At 44.1% G+C, this 14,958-nt stretch overlaps 1 protein-coding gene across 24 annotated transcripts in view; it reads left to right on the forward strand.

Moving 5' to 3' along the window:
* The first annotated feature begins 3,405 nt into the window (after positions 1 to 3,405).
* EIF4G3 (eukaryotic translation initiation factor 4 gamma 3) overlaps positions 3,406 to 14,958 on the forward strand; it is a 286,670-nt gene continuing 275,117 nt past the window's right edge. For 9 of the 24 annotated variants that reach the window (XM_079776738.1, XM_079776761.1, XM_079776739.1 and 6 more), the window contains exon 1: positions 3,407 to 4,363. In XM_079776738.1, the coding sequence (XP_079632864.1) occupies positions 4,164 to 4,363 (200 nt within the window). In that variant the 5' untranslated portion in view covers positions 3,407 to 4,163. Of the gene's footprint in view, positions 4,364 to 4,383; positions 4,883 to 14,958 lie in introns of those variants that run through there. The other 15 variants (XM_079776749.1, XM_079776760.1, XM_079776747.1 and 12 more) reach the window with 7 other exon arrangements.

The raw sequence follows: 14,958 nt of genomic DNA on the forward strand, positions 1-14,958 counted from the left end.
ACTTTAGATGGGTGCCCTCTGGTCTCTCCTTCATCAGCCTTGGGGATATTTACATGTCTCATAGTGGAGCATCTTATACACACCCTCTGTGCCTACTAAAGATGGCTTCTGTTGGCATAACACGGCTTGTCTTTATGCTAGAAGGCCAATGCCCCCTGAGGAGGAGGAAAAATGAAGGGGGCAGAGAACTCCAGGTTGCAAAAATATTTTGAAAGTCTTAATTAAAGAAATTAGGATCCCCCGAGCCTAATCTCTATTTTATACAGAGAAACAGAGCCATGACCCCACATGTTCACATATAAGCAAAGCACCTTCATACAGCCACAAGGAGATGTACAAACTGAATCTTCACCTGTCTGCAGCTCTTTGAATGAGGATAGAGAGGTATCTTTATTGGGGGGGCGGGTGCCCAGGGTGATGGATCCTGGGAACAGTGGATGGTTGGTCAAAGATATAACACACCTGCTCTGGCCAGGCGGCTGAGTTGATGAACCCATACATCAAAAGGTTTCGGGTTCGATTCCAGGTCAGGGTGAGTACGGGAGGCAACCGATCGAAGTTTCTCTCTCACATCGATGTTTCTCTTTCTCTCTCCCCCTTCCTCTCTCTCTCTCAAATCAATAAACATATCCTTGGGTGAGGATTTAAAAAACCCCAAAACCAAGTACTACAGTCCTCTGAGGGCTGCACTGCCTGCTCCAGAGTACTCTCGCTTCTCGCTCCCTAAACAGTGAGGTCAGGTCTGGGCTCTGTGGTACCTGGGACTTCTCCAAGGTAACATGAAACCCGCTGCTCTTCAGCAAGTTTCATATCCTATTTATTGTGAGCTAGAGATCAGGGATACTTAAAATGACAATGTTCCCATAAACGGATGAACAAAAATAGATCCAGAGACATGGAAGCATCGAACAGACCACCAATCCTCAGAGGAACATCGATGTGAGAGAGACACATCAATTGGTTGCCTCCTCATGCACCCTGACCAGGGCCGGAGAACCTGTGAGCAAGGTATGTACCCTTGACCGGAATCGAACCTGGGACCCTTCAGACCGCAGGCTGACACTCAGTCCACTGAGCCAAACCGGCTAGGGCTCAGCTTTGCTTGTCACCTGTGCCTCTAGTTGCTATGTTGAAGGTGATGTGGCAATTTAGGTGCCTTGGGTGTATCAGCATTTGCACTGAAGTTAGACGAGTCACTTCTTCATATCAGTGAACCTGTTCGTTTATTTATTTGTAAATGGGATATAATAATACCTTAAACAGTTGTTGAGGGGAACAAATGAATCAAAGCAAAATGCTTAGCAGAGTTGTAACCTGGCAAATAGTAGGTGTGTAGGGGATGTAACTGCTCTGAGAGGGGAGGTGTATAGCAGGGCCATTCAAGGGGAGAGCGCTATCTTTTTGACTGTTGCTCTCTATTAAGCCTCCCTGCATTGATGACTTGGGACCAGAATCTTATCAAGGACTTTTACATTATTTTGTCCGAGGTTTATCCATTTTAAGAGAGATAATGCTTATAAAGTGCTCAGCAAAGACAGGGCACAGTAATCACCAGAGGCTTGTCCCTATAATTAAGTTAGAACATGTAACTAGTTCAGAAAGGAATAAAAAAAAAAAGCTGTTGTCAGTCTGTTATCATTGTAGTGTAAACGAGAAACCAAATTCTTTCCTGGTGCCACTTATTTCAGAGGATGGAGTGAGATAATAAATATGAAGGCTTTGATTGGGATAAGGAAGCCTGAGACCTGGGAACATGGAAGGAGAATCCTGGGAACTGAAGGGTCAGTTGGGAATTTTCCCTGGAGGCAGTTAGAGAAGAGCAGCAAATCGTAGGTAATCAGGTACAAATCCAAATGGTTTAGGGCAGTGGTCGGCAAACTCATTAGTCAACAGAGCCAAATATCAACAGTACAATGATTGAAATTTCTTTTGAGAGCCAAATTTTTTAAACCTAAACTTCTTCTAACGCCACTTCTTCAAAATAGACTTGCCCAGGCCGTGGTATTTTGTGGAAGAGCCACACTCAAGGGGCTAAAGAGCTGCATGTGGCTCCCGAGCCGCAGTTTGCCGACCACGGGTTTATGATTCCAGAGTATGAAGCAATTCCTGTCTTCCAGGCTGGAGAAGGAGGATGCGGCTTCCTTTGGAACCCTCTCCAGAAAGATGGGGTGGTGGTGGGGTGGGAGTGGTATCATCCTCTTCCAGGCGCTCCTTTCTCCCAGAGGGAGTAATTGGGGTTCAATTGGGAGAGAATTAATTAAGCACCCATTATGTGTAGAGCTTTATTTGAATCTTAAAAAAATTGAAAAGGCCCAGCTGATGTGGATCAGTGGTTGAGCATGGACCCGTGCACCAGGAGATTCGATTCCTGGTCAGGGCACATGCCAGGGTTGCGGGGCTCGGGGGCATGCAGGAGGCAGTCAATGGAGACTTCTATCTCTCTCCCCCCTCCTTTCCTATCTGAAATCAATAAAAACATATTTAAAAAATTAAAAAGGAAGGCAGTGTTAAGCAGTATAGCAAGAGTCAGAACTGGACTCTAATTTTGTCTGTCACCTACACTCTCCATGTGATCCTGGGTAAGTCTCTTGTCCATCTGAGCTCTTGTGAGATGTTATTGAGCCGCTTGGAGCCTCAGAGCGTCTTCATTTGCAAAATAGGTATTACCTATTTCAGAAGACTGTGTGAGATAATAAATATGAAGTGCTCAGTGCCTGGTGACCATTACCACCTGACTGACTGCTTCGTGATCCCTGGGGTTCCTTGCCACTCAACGGTGCTGTGCCTAGGACATGACTCCTGCTGGGGGGGTGTGGGGGAAGGGGGTGGGGTGCTCTTGGTCGGTCCAGCTGGGGAGAAAAGGAGCTTATCAAAAAGTGTTACCCAGGCATAGGACACTGGGGAGCTGACCACTGGCTGCTGGTCACAGGAGGCTCTAGTATTGGGGAAGGCTTTGCAAGAATCCGTCCACGGACCCGGTAGTCAAGGCTTTTGATTAGATAAGGCAGGTTGGATCAGGTCCCAGGTAATTTGTGAGGTAGCAAGGTTTATGCAGATGAAAGAGGAATCCAGATCCAGACTTTCATGTCTGAGTGACCTCGGGCCAGTCACTTTTCCTTTCCCAGCCTCAGTGTGCTGAGGAAATGGGGCTCAGCCCACTCACCGCTGAATGTATATGAGGGCGAAATGTCGACACAATGGACGTGAACTGCGTAGCTAAGGGCCGGCGAGGGCAATTTGCTATGCTAATAGGCGCACGCTGTAGGTTCCTATCCAGCGGTTTCGCTCTGGTTAGGCGGTTCCTCCCACCGTAACCGGTTTCTAGCCTCACTGCTCCCGCCCCGGCGGGCAGGACTCTGCAGACCGTAGGCTCCGGGGCCGTTACCATTGTTCTTCGAGGCTGGGCGACAGGAGAGGACTCTCGCAGACCAGACCTCGCCTCTGGTCTCTCCTTCCGCCCCGCATCCCGGCGGCCGCGAGCCTCGGAAGCCCCCCTCGCCGATCTTTCCCGAGGAAGCAAGCCAGCCCCAGAGCTCTCCCGAACGGCGCCGAAGACGCCCCCGAGTGTTTACGAAGTATCCCGACCGCTAGCAGTCTACGGAAAGAGCCGAAGGGGCCTCCCACCCTCGGCCTACCGAGCCGTTCCGAAAAGGCCCGAAGTTTGCCGAGCGGCCGTCCTGCCGGACTGCTGGAGGCGGCCGTAGCGCCATGTTGGATGCTCTGCTCGTTGAGTGAAGAAAATCCGCCGGCATCGCTTGAGCCCCGCTACCGAGAAGGGCGCCGCTTCCCCCGGGGAGGGGGATAAAGACCCCCCGCCGCCGGCCCATGAGGATATTGCCGTGAAAGGTCCGGTCTCTCCGCCTCCTGCCCCCGCCGGGTCCGGCCCCCCCCCTGGGGTCGCGTTGTCACGGAGACCGGCAGCCGGTGGTGCTGGCCCGCGGGGCGGCTGCTGCTGCCGGCGGCGGCGGCGGCGGCGGCGGCGGCGGCGGCGGGCGTGTGTGACCGGCCCCGGCCCCCTCCTTCTCCTCCTCCCAGCCTCCCCCCGGCCCCCCGCTCCCGCCGCCTCCCCGGGTCTGCCCCCATCCCGCCCCTCCGCCGCCCCCGGCCCCTGCACCCCGGCGCGCCTGGTCCCGCTCTGGGGGGGTTGGTGGCTTCGCTTTGCCATGAGTTTACCGCAGAAACCGGCTCTGAAATCAGGCTCAGCGGCTGCAGCAGGAACCGGACCCGGCACCGGAGCGGCGGCGGCGGCGGCAGCGGCACCGCCTCCTCACCCGGCGGCGGCAGCAGCAGCGGCGGCGGCGGCGGCGGTAGCGGCCCCTCCTCACCCGAACATCAGGGCCCTCCAGACCCAGGCGCCCCAACAGTATCCTTTTCACCTTTCTACCGGCCCTTCGGCTCTCTTCGCCGCAGAGCAGGGGGGCGGTGGCCTCTCTGGGGACCCTCCTGCCGGCTGCCACAGCCCAGCCCAGCCAGGGAAAAGGGACTGCCGCTCTACCCCCGCACCGGGCTCGGCTGGAGCTTTTGGGGTGCTCCCGCAGCAGTACTGCGGGGGACCCCGGGATCTTCTGCAATTCTGTGAAACCAGCTCCACTCGGCCTTGCTTCCGCAGCCCTTCCCTGAAAGAGCTGGGGGGTCCTTCCCCCTTCTCACCACTCCTCCCCTAAACCCCCCCAGCCCTTTATTAGGCAGAATTTGCTGGTGCCTGGGATCAACCCTGCAGGCAAGGCTCTGCTCTGATTGTTGTGAGGACTACACCCTCCTGCTCGTTTCCCTTCAGCTCCCCCTGCAGCGGGGCATGGTGGGCTCCCTAGTTATTATTATTGATACATATTAAACTTTATTGGTAAATTTCCTGTTTGAAACCAATCAGCTCATTTCTGAGGTAAGTTGGATTTAAAAGCTACGGTGAAAATGTACATTTCCTCCGGCTAATTTTTTTTTTTTAGCGATCCGGGGAGTTGTGATGTGGTTTGTGGTGGAACGTGATCTAAGGAGGAAATGTTACACCGGACGCTTCCCTGTCGTTGACCTTTTTTAAAGGAAGAGGAAGTTAACTGACATTACCCTTCACCCCCAAAAGTCTGACTTCTTGGAAGACTTGTGTTATGCTGAATATTTCTTAAAGGGCTTTAACTTACTTTTCATAGGCCTGATGTCTAGAGGGGACCAGGGCTCCTGGTGTAAAGCCTAGTTATTGATTGTGTCTAATTTCATGTTATTTTCTCGATTGTAGTGTTTTTGGACAGCTTTGGTGGCTAGATTGAAAAGATTTGGTGACGGTATTTTAGTGGAAAACTAGCTGGCGAGGGTAAAATGTTGAATTCATGAATTCCACGGAGGTTTAGAAAGGTATTACCGACCTGAGAATTAACATTTCATCATGCACTCGCCGATCCGCTGTACTTGTGCAAGTCAGTAAATAATCACTGGACGTTAGAGGTGTTGTGTTTTTGTGTTTGTCATCGTGTGTTTTGACGTGTGGAGTGAGCAGGGTGTTTGAGCAAATAAGAAACTAGCCGCTGTGAGGTCCACAGATTACTTCACAGTGTAGTTTGATTCTTGCCTGTATCGATTACTTTGAGAAGGGAAAGTTATCTTCTCGAGTCATTTCAGGTCATCCTTTTCGTTTCTGTCAAGTGTCTTATTTAAATATTGTCAGTCCACATTTTTTTCAGTCCAGGCAATGTGTGTCAGAATTAAAGATAAATTCCATTCCAGTGTGATGTGTGTACTGATTTCATAATGTTTTTATCCTGCATGATTCTGTTCAATTAAGAATTGTTCACCGATGACAATGCTTAGCGATACCGTATGTTTGTTACTCAAGGAAAACCTGGTTTTGATGAATATCCCTAGTTGTTTTCCTGTGGAGGAAAAAGGGTTGGCTAATTTGTGTACTTCAAGGTGGAGTTCAGTGCTGGATCTCTTAAACATATTTAATGGTTTGTGAGTTTAAATTCCTTTTTAATTTGTCCTTTTTTTTTGTCTTGGGTAGGGTTGTAAGTATCTATACAGTGCCATCAAGTAAATTATTTTTTAGTTGCATCTTTGAGCAGTTTTGGCAAATAAACAAATGAAAGGAAGTCCATAGTTTGTGTTCTTGATGTACAAAGTGATACCAAGGCGTGCACAGTGCTTAGTGGATTTGGTGACATTATTTGGCTGTTACTTACATGTTTCAAGTAGGCTTTTTCTCTGCATTTTGCAAAGGAAGGACTTTAAAATGCTTTGAGTTGGTTGCAACATAAAAGTAGTTACTAATACTGTAGCAATTGTTAAAGAGGATAAATTTAAGATGTAATTTCCAGTGGTTGTGTATGACTTAAAGTTTGTACTTTGCTTTATGTCATTGAAGGTAAAATTAATTTTCTTGATGTATTTCACAACCATATTATCTTCTGCTTGCTTTACACACTGAAAAGTCGCAATTACTAAAATCTAAGTTTGTATAGTAAATGAAATATACGTTATAGAGTCTTTAGGACATACCAATGGTGAAATGTTATCAATGGTAATGGGCATTTGGTTAAAAATAAAACAGGGCAATTTTGCTTGTCTACTCTGAGGGAGTGTGTTATGGACATATAGTGGTCAATGTGTGATAAGTTGATATACATTGAAACAGCAAGACTGGTGTACAAAGCTGGAGTTGCTCTTTCTATGGCTTAAAACATTTTATGTATTTACTAGAGGCCCGGTGCATGAATTTGTGCATGGGTGGGGTCCCTCCGCCTGGCTGGCGATCTGGGCCGATTTGGGCCAGCCGGCAAGGGGGAGGGACTGCGGGAGGTTGGCTGGCCACTGGAGGTTGGCTGTGGGAGTGCACTGACCACCAGGGGGCAGCTCCTGTGTTAAGCGTCTGCCCCCTGGTGGTCAGTGCGCATCATAGTGATCGGTTGTTTGGTTGACCGGTCCTAACAGTCTCTTAGGCTTTTAAATTTATAGATTTATTGACTGATTTTTAGATAGAGAGAGAAACATTGATTTGTTGTTCCACTTATTTATGCATTCACTGGTTGAGTCTTGTATGTGGCCTGGCTGGGATTATATGCAACCTTGGCATATCTGGACGACGCTCTAACCAAATGAGATGCCTTGACAAGGGCATCTATGACGATTAAATCTCTAGTTCCTCAAACTATTCAAGTGTAGTTGTGTTTGAATTCAAGTTCAGCTAGTATTTTAAATTTGTAAAAATGCTAGAAATGGATTCACATGACAAGGTGTTCTTTATTTGTACTTAGTGTTCAAGTGACAAATCAGAAATGAAGGGAAATATTAGCAATAATGGATTTGAATAGAAACTGGAACCTGCTTAAGGTAGGCATCAGTATTGCATGGAGGCCCATAAGGCCATTTCAGGTATGACTGCTAAGAGGCAAGGATGGGCAGGAGTGGTGGGGGGTGAAAGAAGATAAACAGTGATATGAAAAATGCCAATGGCAAGGGAGAAATATGCTTCGAGTTTTCATAATGAAATCCAATATGAATAGTTTATGAAATTGGCACTTCAGAATACTTGCCTTGAGATATGATCACCCCAACTTCCCAGTCTGAGGTTCCAAGAGGCTCTGTTGAGAATTTTAAGAATGATTCTTAACCTTTTCTGGGTAACAAACAACTTTGATATATATATTTAACAACTTTGATATTTTGATGAAACTATAGACGCTCTCCAACAGAAAACTGTCCATGCACAGAAAACCTTTCTTACATTTTAGGTTTTTTTTGTGCCCCTACTCTATTAAAAGCCTAGCCCTTTAGATGGAAATTGCTTACCCTTCTGATAAGTAAAGATAAATGAGTTTGAATTCAGGTGCCCAAATAGTTCTGACTTAATAGAACAATTTTGCAGTCTGTTATGAACACACAGTGTTCTCTCTATTTATATGGAAAGACTTCAGAGTGTAATTTTTTTCAGGGCTGCTGATACTTCTAGGGAGTCTAATTACTGTTTTGGGGCAGCCAGTTTGGTTAAGAAAATCAGGGCAGTGGGTTCTTTGAAGGAACTAAATTTGGTAAAGGCCTGTGGCGAACTGAAAATGACCTATATCCTTAGCTATTTTGTCTTATATATGGACATATTAAAATAAATATTCCTGCGGGGCCAGTGTGGCTCAATGGTTGAGCATCAACCCATGAACCGAGAGGTCACCCATTTGATTCCCGGTCAGGGCACATGCCTGAGTTTTGGGCTCGTTCCCCAGTAGGGGGTGTGCAGAAGGCAGCCTATTGATATTTCTGTCTCATCTATGTTTCTCTCTCTCTACTCCTCTCCCTTCCTCTCTCTCTAAGAGCAATAAAGTAAAATATTTAAAAATATATATTAAAATATTCTCCTTTGGTTTTAAATTTTTTGGCATTGTAATTTCTTAAAATGTTTTCAGTGTTGATATTTCAGTTTTATAGGCTGAAGCCAATAATGCTTGCTTTCTTCTTTTTGCCTCTTTACCAAAGCTAAATCTGAATAATAATAATAGTATCTATTTAATGAGTGCCTACTATTCTAGGAGCCAGACATGCATGATTTTAATTCTCACAAGAACCCTAATGAAGTAGATACTGTATTTTACAGATGAAAAAACTGAAGTTAAGTAACATTCCTACTGTTGTCCATCTAGTAAGTGGTCGTCTGCAGTTCAGACTGTGATATGACTGCCTCCAAAGCACATGAATGTCCTTTCGACTGTGCGACACTACTCCTTACCAAGTCTGCATATGGGAATGGGAGGAAAGATACTTTCCCATATTTGATAGCTGGGGGAAGGTCTATAATACAGTTAAGAAGCTCTATGGAGTAATCTAGAATGCAGTGATACTGTACCTTGTTTTAGTTAGTTCATAGCCACATACTGCTAGGCAAGTAGATTATCTTTACTGAGCCTTAAAGCATAGGAATAGGCCTGCCACATTTGGTTTAGTGCATGTTTCTGCTTGTTCAGAAGTTAACAAGGCCTCCAGCAAAACACCATTATAACTAGCAACTGGGAACTCTGGAGCTCATGTAGTGACCAGCAGCCTGTCTACTCCTAAACCCCACCATCAGCAAAGGTGGATCTGTGCTCCTAGCGAGCAGATTCTCTTAGGAAAGAGAGAAAACCTATGTAAGATGGAGATAACGAAGGAAGAGAGTTGTTTAAATGCCTGAGTCACTTAGGCTCTTGCCTCTCCTGCTGCTACTCCCTGTCCTAGGCTTATTCATCTTAAAGTGAGGTGTTTTCGGTCAAGTTGAGAATTTAAACTATGTTGCTTTTCCACATTTGGGTTTCTGATAAGATTTTTACAAAAGGGTCTACTGCTAAAAAATGCTTGAAAACTGTTTTAACTCATAAATAGGTTTGCCACATTTTAGCCATTTATATTTGGACTTCAATATAAGTGGCAACTTTTTTGTTGTTGTTAATCCTCACCCGAGAATATTTTTCCCCTTGATTTTTTAGAAAGAATGAAAGGGAGGGGGAGAGACAGAGAGAAACAGCTATTGGTTGCCTCCTGCATGCATCCTGACCGGGGTGCCTGCAACCCAAGGCACGTACCCTTGACCGGAATCGAACCTGAGACCCTTCAGTACGCAGGCCAACTGAAGTGACAACCTAAGTGACAACTTTTATTCATTTATTCAAAATGTACTGTGTGCCAGACTAAGTGCTAGGACCTAGCAGCTAGGTCTAAGGATTGAAAAGCTAAGATAAAATCTTTGCCCTCAAAGAACTTGGTCCAGACAGGTAAGGAGACAGAATATCATGACAGTGTAATGATAACTGCTATAAGAGCCTGCTCTGGAATTTGGGCTTCCCAGAAGAAGTTAATACCTGAGCCAAAATAGGAGGATGTGTAAGAATTACCTGAGGTTTACTTATCTTTCTCTGACCTGCTGACTTTTCCCAATTTCTTTTTTTAAAAATTGTTTTATTTTATATATATATATATATATATATATGTATGTATTAAATATATTTTTATTGATTTTTTTACAGAGAGGAAGGGAGAGGGATAGAGAGTTAGAAATATCGATGAGAGAGAAACATCAATCAGCTGCCTCCTGCACACCTCCTACTGGGGATGTGCCCGCAACCAAGGTACATGCCTTTGACCGGAATCAAACCCGGGACCCTTCAGTCTGCAGGCCGACACTCTATCCACTGAGCCAAACTGGTTAGGGCTATTTTTATTGATTTCAGAGAGGAAGGAAGAGGGAGAGAGAGATAGCAACATCAATGATGAGAGAATCACTAATCGGCTGTCTCCTGCATGCCCCCTACTGGGGATCGAGCCCGCAAACTCTGGCAAGTGCCTTTGACCAGAATCGAACCCGGGACCCTTCAGTCGGCAGGCCGACGCTCTATCCACTGAGTCAAACCAGTTAGGGCTGACTTTTCCCAGTTTCATTGCTGTTGCTGCTGCATAAGACTTTAGTAAATGAATGTCAGTCACGTTTCAGGTTTTTATTAGAAGCAGAAAAGCTAGAGGAGTTACCAGGGAACATGGCAATCAAAATAGTTGCTATAAATTCAAAGTCTCTTCTGCATTATAATCTGAGGAATTTGAGAAGATCCATATCAGATCTGATTGGTCCTTTCCTTGTCTCTTTTCCACTCATCTCATAATACTCCTTTGCCCTTCTGCTGTTAGACTTTGGCTTGGAAGGAGTACCTGCTAACCTTGAAATATAAGTAGATTTAGCTTGGTGTATTGAGAAGTATACCTGATTTGGAGTAAAAAAAATCTGGATTTGAGTTTGGTCTCCCATTCTAATAGCTGTGTTATCTTGGGCAAGTCACATAAGTGTTCTGGGTATCAGTTTTCCCTTCCCTAAAATGAAGGGGTTAGACTAGTTTATCACGTGACACTCTTGAATTATAATGGCTTATGATTCTGAACATCATAGTTCCAGGTTTGTTTTGTTCCTGCAAGTAGATGGGAAGGATTTGTAGAAACCTATTAATTGTTTCTAAGTCTGTCTGATGTGATGGTCAGTGATACTTTTCTTTGGTGACTTACTGATATTAGAAGCATGCTAATTAAAATTTCATTCAACAAATATTTATAGACATTCTGCTTACTGTTTTAGGTGCTGAGGGAAGGCAGCTGGTTTTTGGCTTACTAATGTTAGATTCAGCCAACAGTCTAAACACCTCCATGACTAGTAGTGAAGATTTTTCAGTCTATAATGGGCGGGCTTGAGACTATATATAATAAGGTTAACATGGTCAGTTGCTGGCTTGTTCTGGGTGATGATGGTATAGTTCAGTGATGGTGAACCTATGACATGCGTGTCAGCACTGACACACATAGCCATTTCTGATGACACGCGGCCGCATGCCGAGGATGAAACATTTGCTGCTCCTGAGGATGAAACATTTGCGACTAGAGTCTTGGAGTTAGTTTTTTCCTCAAAGTGACACACTACCCGAGTTATGCTCAGTTTTTTGGCGAAGTTTGACACACCAAGCTCAAAAGGTTGCCCATCACTGGTATAGTTATTAGTTCATTATGAAGAATGAGGAAAATCAGGTTCTGGAATAAAGTGTGATGAGACACCATCTATTTTTACTTTAGGAATAATACTTTGAACTGATATAATATGAAAACAACTATTTCCTGATTATTAGCCAGGCGCATGACTTCAAGCAATGTATAAACTGCACCTGAGATTTGCATCCATGAAATACTGCAGGATCCAAAGCTACTTTTGAATTCTCAAATGACTCCTAGTTCTTTGGCTTGCTGCCAGCGAGGAGTTTTTCACTCTTGTGTAGCCTCAGCTTAAATTGGAGATAGTTTAAAGTATTTTAAGTACATTTGAAATTTGTTAGTCTTTGTGACATTTAACAATTTTTTTAATTGATTTTTTTTTAAGGGGGAGAAAGAGAGGGAGAGACATCAATTTGTTGTTTCATTTATTTATGCATTCATTGGTTGATTCTTGTATGTGCTGTAACCAGGGATCGAATCTACAACCTTGGTGTATGCAGACAATGCTCTAACCAACTGAGCTACCCAGCCAGGGCTACAGTGTTTTTAAGAATTCAATTTTTGGGGTAGCCTGGCTGGCGTGGTTCAATTGGTTGAGCATTGTCCCGTGAACCAAGAGGTCACCGGTCAGGGCACATGCAGGGGTTGTGGCTCAATCCCCAGTAGGGGGCATTTAGGAGGTAGATTTATGTGTGTCTCTCTTTCCCTCTCTCCTTCTCCTTCTCTCCCTCTTTCCCTTTTCCTCTCTTTAAAATAAATAAGAACATTAAAAACATTATTGGGATAACATTAGTTAATAACATTATATAAATTTCACGTGTACAACATTTGTATACTCTGTTGCAGCGATTTTCAACTGGTGTGCCACAACAATTATTAAAACATGCACTACCTGACTGTTTAGTCAGGAGCACTGACTTCTTTACCCTTAGATTGTCAAATTAAAAAATGACTACAGCCAGCAAACACAACAAAAAGCCATCTTGTGTGAATGAATAAAAATTATACCTATTTTTTTTGTCAGATCGGCAAAAAATATATTTTTTGGTGTGCTGCAGAATTTTAGTAATTAGTTTATGTGTGCCATGAGATGCAAAGGGTTGAAAATCACTGCTATATTATGTGCTCACCACCCAAAGTCTAGTTTCCTTCCATTACTAAATATTTGTAGACTATAGTATTTTTACATTGAGAATGGAAAGGACTGAACCTTAAAGATAGAGTGGAGGAATGTAAGAGCGAAAGAGTGATGGAGAGGACTCCTTTTATGTAGGCCCTAGAAAATGGCATATGAGAAACAATTTGAAATTAAAAAAATTAAAATGAAGAGTTTAAGACTCTAGTCAGATTTTAGAAGGGCAGAGGGGAGTGGATTGTAGTGAGTGGGTCATCAGCAGGAACAAAGATTTGGGCTTTAAATATGCATGGTATGTGCTGGGTTGTAAGGATCCTGATCCCTGTATCTGGAGTGGATTCTTGTGGTAGAATACTCAAGGTAATGGGTCCAGATTCTAGAGGGCTCATAATGAGTATAAGAAGAGAAGATTAGACTTCAAGCCATTACATTTTTTAACAGCTTTATTGAGGCAAAATTCACATACCATACAAGCCACCCATTTAGAGTGTACAAATATAGTGTTTTTGAGTATATTCACAGAATTTGCATCCATCACCACAATCAATTTTAGAACATTTTCATTACTTTCCCCAAAAAACGTTTCCGACTTCCCATTTCCCCCAGTTCTCTCTGCTCTAGAAAATACTCATCTACTTTCTGCCTCTATAGATTTATTTATTCTGAACATCCTATATAATAAAACCCTAATATGCAAATCGACCGACTGGTGGAATGACTGGCGGAACTACTGGTTGCTGTGATGCACACTGCCCCCTGAGAGGGAGGCGACCAGTGGTGGCGATCAGGGGGCAGGGCCGGCCGGCAAGCACCCCGCCAGTTGCCTCCCATAAACCAGTAGTCGGACATCACCTGAGGGCGCAGGCCTGGCTGAGGGCCCCCTCCCCTGTGCACCAATTTTATGCCCCAGGCCTCTAGTTTCATATAAATGGAATAGTATGTAGTCTTTTGTCACTGGTTTCTCTCACTTTGCATAATGTTTCCAAGGTTCATCTGTAGTGATGTTTTAGTATTACTTTAGAAAATATACTTTAATTGATTTTTTTAGAGAGAGAGGAAGGGAGAGGGAGTGAGAAACATCAATGTGGGAGTGGAACATTGATTGGCTGCCTCCTGAACACTCCCTACTGGGGATGGAGCCCCCAATCCGGGCATGTGCCCTGATCCAGAATCGAGCCAGCAACCTTTTGAACAACACCCAACCAACTGAGCCATACATGCCAGGGCTACTTTTTTTCTTAATTGTTGAATAATATTCTAAGTATCATATGTGTTTTTTCATTCATCAGTTTGTGGTCATTTAGGTTGTTTGAACTTTTGGCTTATGAATAATTATGCTATGAACGTTTCTGTGTGGATGTATGTTTTTTTTTCTCTTGGATATATACCTCAGAGTACAGTTGCTGGGTTTTATGAGGTAACTTGGTGTTTAACATTTTGGGGAACTGCCAAATTGTTATTCAAAGTGACTGCCACCATTTTACTTTTTTACCATTTTACATTTCTACCAGCATTATATGAGGGTTCCAACACTTGTTACCTGTCCTTTTGAATATAGGCCATCCTAATGGGCGTGAAGATATCTGACTGTGATTTTTTAAAAATTGAATCTTTATTGTTCAGATTATTACAACTGTTCCTATTTTTTCCCCCCATAGCTCCCCTCCACCCGGTTCCCACCCCACCCCATCGCTTTACTCCCTCTCCCCTTCACTGTCCTCATCCATAGGTGTATGATTTTTGTCCAGTCTCTTTCCGCAACCCCCACATTCCTTTCCCCCTGAGGTTTGTCGGTCCACTCCCTTTCTATGCCCCTAATTCTATTATATTCACCAGATTATTTTGTTCATCAGATTTTTTTATTCACTTGATTTTTAGATTCACGTATTGATGGATATGTATTTGTTGTTCATAATTTTTATCTGTACCTTTTTCTTCTTCTTTCTCTTCTTAAAGAATACCTTTCAGCATTTCATATAATAATGGATTGGCGTTAATGAACTCCTTTAGCTTTTTCTTATCTGTGAAGCTCTTTATCTGACCTTCAATTCTGAATGATAGCTTTGCTGGGTAGAGTAATCTTGGTTGTAGGTTCTTGCTATTCATCACTTTGAATATTTCTTGCCACTCCCGTCTGGCCTGCATAGTTTCTGTTGAGAAATCAGCTGACATTCGTATGGGTGCTCCCTTGTAGGTAACTGTTTTTCTCTTGCTGCTTTTAACCCTTTGCACTCGCTTGCTTTTTTCTCGATTCCTTTATTCTAATGCTAACCGTGTCAAGTCACACTCGACATCCAAGTGCAAAAGGTTAATATTCTCCCCTTGTCTTTTGCTCTTGGCATTTTAAT

This window comes from Cnephaeus nilssonii, assembly GCF_951640355.1.
Source record: "Cnephaeus nilssonii genome assembly, chromosome: 7".
Classification (NCBI taxonomy): domain Eukaryota; kingdom Metazoa; phylum Chordata; class Mammalia; order Chiroptera; family Vespertilionidae; genus Cnephaeus; species Cnephaeus nilssonii.